Consider the following 4,530-nt stretch of genomic DNA (forward strand, 5'->3'; position numbering starts at 1 on the left):
CGAGGGAGGCCGAGGCCGCTCGTGCCGGGGGAGCCCGCTCACCTCCCCTTGCCCTGGGGGACCGTCCTGGGCGCCCTCGGGGCCTTGCTGCCTCCCCCGGGAGCCCTGGCGTCCGGCAGCGCCGCGGAGCTGGGCCGGGAGTTTGTCCGGAGGCCCCTCCTGGGGAGGAGCCGCCTGAGGGGCTCCGTCTTCAGGCCTTTCTCGTGGAGGGCCCTCCTCGTCACTCGCACGCCCGAGTCCTGCAGGGAGAAAAGAAGACTCTGGGTAGCGTTTCCTCTCCTCCGCACCCGCCACAGCTAGGAGACCCTGCCTCGGCGGGCAGTCCTCAGGGGGCAACTTGGCGGAAAGCCTTTGGCCAAGGGCGAGGTTCTGTCTTTTTGACAGTAGGCAGAGGGTGAGGGCCTTGTGGGAAACCCTCGGAGTTCAGTTTCTGAAATAAGACAGCGCTGGATTTAAATCCCAGCTTCAACACCTACTCGATCCTTGTTTGTCTATCTTGAGACAGGGTCTCACTCTGTGGCCCAGGCTGTAGTGCCGTAGCACCATCCTAGCTCACTGCAGCCTCCACCTCCCGGGCTTAAGTGTTTCTCCTGCCTCAACCTCCCCAATAGCCGGTACTACAGGTGTGCCCCACCATGCCCGGCTAATTTTTTTCGCTTTTGTAGAGACGAGGTCTCATATGTTGTCCAGAGTGGTCTCGAACTTCTGGGTGTCCAGGGTGGTCTTCGATTCTCCTGCCTTGGTCTCCCGAAGTGCTGGGATTACAGGCGTGAGCCACTGTGTCTGGCCTTCAACCCGGACTTGGGCAAGTTGTGTAACACCTTGCTGTCTCAGTTTGTTCAAATTTAAGATGGAGATCATGTTAACAGCAGCCTCAAAGGATTCTGTCAATGTGGTTGATTGATCCACAAACCATCAGGAAGGCAGACCACATGAGTGGTATGTTAAATTGGAATGATCAATATAAGCCTTTACCATTAAGAAAACTTTTTCCGGCTCGGTGGCTCAGCCTGTAATCCCGCGCCTTTGGGAGGCTGAGGTGAGTGGATTGCCTGAGCCCGTGAGTTCGAGACCCGCCTGGGTAGGTGAGACCTCATCTCTACAATAAATCAAAAAAATCAGCCGGGTGTGGTAGCGCGTGCCTGTAGTTCCAGCTATTTGGAAGGCTGAGGCAGAAGGATCGCCGGAGCCCAGCAGGTCGAGGCTGCGGTGGCCGGGAGCGGCCACTGCACTCCAGTCTGGGCGACAGTGAGACTCCAACTCAAAAAAAAAAAAAAAGAAAAAAGAAAACTTTTTCCAACTCTGTCACTGAATTAGGTCCAGTGCTTTACTGCCCCACTCACACCTGTGAATACACGTGCCTGGATACTGGTGCCTAATGGTATTTACCATCAAAATAACCAGGAGTTCTTAAATGGCAGCTGATTCCATTTCCTGAGACACGGAAAACCAGGATGGGTCCTATTGATACTGGAAAGCAAGGATATTTTTTGGGATGTCAGAGGTAGTGGCACAAAGATGAAAATGATAATTAAATGGACTACTATCCAGGCTGTAACAGATTGAACATCCTAAAATATAGAATAATCTTTATGTCTAAATGAAATGTCTGGGAAAGGCTGTGAGTCCATAGCTACTTAAAAGTAGAAAGTGATGATAGAGTCTTCAAAAAGGTAGTTGTACTATCTAAGAAAGATGATAACAATAACATAGATACAACGTTAGTCATTGTTGTAATCAGGAGTGTTAATATATGGGTACTTTGTTCTATTTTTCCTCTGTAAGGAGGAAAGAAACCAGAGAACTGTGAGTCTGACAACCCTGGGAAAAGCAAGGACCCTACCACCAGTGGACAGCACTGATGAACACATAAAGTAACCAGGGAGAAGGACATTTCTTTCTTTTCTTTTTTTTTTTGAGTTGGAGTCTCACTCTGTCGCCCAGGCTAGAGTGCAGTGGCACACTCACGGCCACCACAGTCTCGACCTGCTGGACTTAGGTGATCCTTCTGTGTCAGCCTTCCAAGTAGCTGGAACTACAGGCACGCGCCACCACGGCTGGCTAATTTTTTGATTTATTGTAGAGATGAGGTCTTGCCAAGCTGCCCAGGCTGGTCTCAAACCCATGGGCTCAAGCAATCCTCTCACCACAGCCTCCCAAAGTGCTGGGATTATAGGCACGAGCCACTGTGCTCAGTCAAGAAGGACATTTCAATACTTTGTTCTTAGATGATGAATTACCCATGTGTCCCAGTGAGGACTAACTTAAACACACCATCTTACCTCCTAAGAAAATAGTTCTCAATGTGGGAAGCTTTAAAAAAATACTCATCCACAGGTCTCATCACAAAAGATCCTCAGAGTATATGATAAGTGGTTAATATCCAAAATATATAAAGAACTCCTACAACTTAACAACAAAAACACAATTAAAAAGTGACAAACAGCCAGGCACAGTGGCTCACGCCTGTAAGCCCAGCACTTTGGGAGGTGGAGGTGAGAGAATTGCCTGAGCCTAAGGGTTCTAGACCAGCCTGAGCAACTTGGTGAGACCTCATCTCTATAATTAAAAAAAAAAAAAGCCGGGTGTGGTTCTAGCTACTTGGAAGACTGAAGCAGAAGGATCACCTGAGCCCAGCAGGTTGAGTCTGCAGTGGCTGTAAGCATGCCACTGCACTCCACCCAGGGCAACGGAGTGAGACTCTGACTCAGGGAAAAAAAAAAAAAGTAGCTGGGCTCGGTGGCTCAGCCTGTAATCCCGTGCTTTGGGAGGCTGAGGTGAGTGGATTGCCTGAGCCCGCAGGTTCGAGACCCACCTGGGCAACTTGGTGAGACCTCATCTTTATAATAAATCCAAAAATTAGCCGGGTGTGGTAGCATATGCCTGTAGTTCCAGCTACTTGGAAGGTTGAGGTGGAGGGATCGCTGGAGCCCAAGAGGTTGAGACTGCGGTGACCGGGAGCGGCCACTGCACTCCAGTCTGGGTGACAGAGTGAGACTCCAACTCAAAAAAAAACCAAAAAGCAAAGTGACAAAGGACTTGATTAGACATTTATCCAAGAAGATACACAATGGCTAGCAAGCACATAAAAGGATGCTTAACACCATGAATCATTAGGGAAACACAAACCAAAACCACAGTGATACCACCTCACACCCACCAAGATGGCTACTATCAACAAAACAGAAAATAACAACTATGTGGAGAAATTAAAACCCTTGTGCACTGTTGATGGAAATGTACCATGGTGCAGCCATGGTGCTGAGGTGAGGGAATTGCCTGAGCCCACAGGTTTGAGAACAGCCCAGGCAACTTGGCAAGACCTCATCTCTGCAATATATCAAAAGATTAGCTGGGTGTGGTAGCATACGCCTGTAGTTCCGGCTACTTGGAAGGCTGAGGTAGAAGGATCGCTTGAGCCTAGCAGGTTGACACTGGGGTGGCTGTGAGTGTGCCACTGTACTCCAGCCTGGGCGATGGAGTGACTCCAACTCAAAAAAAATTTAAAAAAAAGTTGAGGTGATGTATTTTATGCTATGTGCATTTTACCACAATTAAAAAATAAATCCCCAGATTCTAATGTGAGATCCTCTTTCAGGGGAAAGGGTAGGAAAGGATATATGTGAAACCTCAGTGACCTTACCAATTATAAGGTAATAATGGAGTGGGTAGGTTTTAATGATGCCACAGACCAGGTCAGTATATCATAATGAAATGACAATGGCTCAGGTGTTGAAGGCCATGCAAAATTTGAATGTATCATCACTGGAAAAGATCCCAAGTTTCAAAAGTTAATATCTGTATGAAATTCAGCTATATGTATACTAATTTTACTGGATTCTAATGTAAACAAACAGATTTTAGTTGACTTTTATGGGACAATTGAAAATTGAGAACCTGAATACACTGAATATTTAGCATTAAGGAATTATAAATTTTTTTAGCTGAGATAATGGTACTGTCATTTAAAGTCCTTATCTTTTTTTTTGGGAGTCTCACTCTGTCACCCAGACTGGAGTGCAGTGGTCGCTCCCGGCCACCGCAGCCTAGACCTGCTGGGCTCCGGCGAGCCTTCCACGTCAGCCTTCCGAGTAGCCGGAATTACAGGCATGCGCTACCATGCCCGGCTGATTTTTTGATTTATTGTAGAGATGAGGTCTCACTGACCAGGCGGGTCTCGAACCCGTGGGCTCAGGCAATCCACTCACCTCAGCCTCCCAAAGGCGCGGGATTATAGGCTGAGCCACCGAGCCTGGCTTAAAGTCCTTATCTTTTAGAGACTCACAGAATTTCATCTATGATTTCTCGAATTTGTTTCAAAATAATAAGAAAGGAGAGTCAATGGCTACAAGTTGACAATTGTTAAGCTGACTCATGTGTCCATGGGGAGTTCATATAGTATATTTACTTTTGTGTGTGTTTGAAATTCTCCATAATAAAAAGTGTTTTTTAAAAAAGTATACAAAGCCAGGTTCAGTGGCTCAGCCTGTAATCCCGTGCTTTGGGAGGCTGAGGTGAGTGGATTGCCTG

At 47.5% G+C, this 4,530-nt stretch overlaps 1 protein-coding gene across 1 annotated transcript in view; it reads right to left on the reverse strand.

Annotated features, from left to right (window-relative positions):
- Nucleotides 1-22: 22 nt before the first annotated feature.
- The window catches only part of BCL7C (BCL tumor suppressor 7C), a 45,654-nt gene continuing 41,146 nt past the window's right edge, over nucleotides 23-4,530 (reverse strand). The window contains exon 6 of the mRNA XM_008062036.1: nucleotides 23-239. Coding sequence (XP_008060227.1) covers nucleotides 39-239 — 201 coding nt within the window. The 3' untranslated portion in view covers nucleotides 23-38. The remainder of the gene's footprint in view (nucleotides 240-4,530) is intronic.

The sequence above is a fragment of the Carlito syrichta genome, unplaced genomic scaffold, assembly GCF_000164805.1.
Source record: "Carlito syrichta isolate Samal-C Ts95f unplaced genomic scaffold, Tarsius_syrichta-2.0.1 Scaffold305649, whole genome shotgun sequence".
In the NCBI taxonomy this organism is placed as follows: domain Eukaryota; kingdom Metazoa; phylum Chordata; class Mammalia; order Primates; family Tarsiidae; genus Carlito; species Carlito syrichta.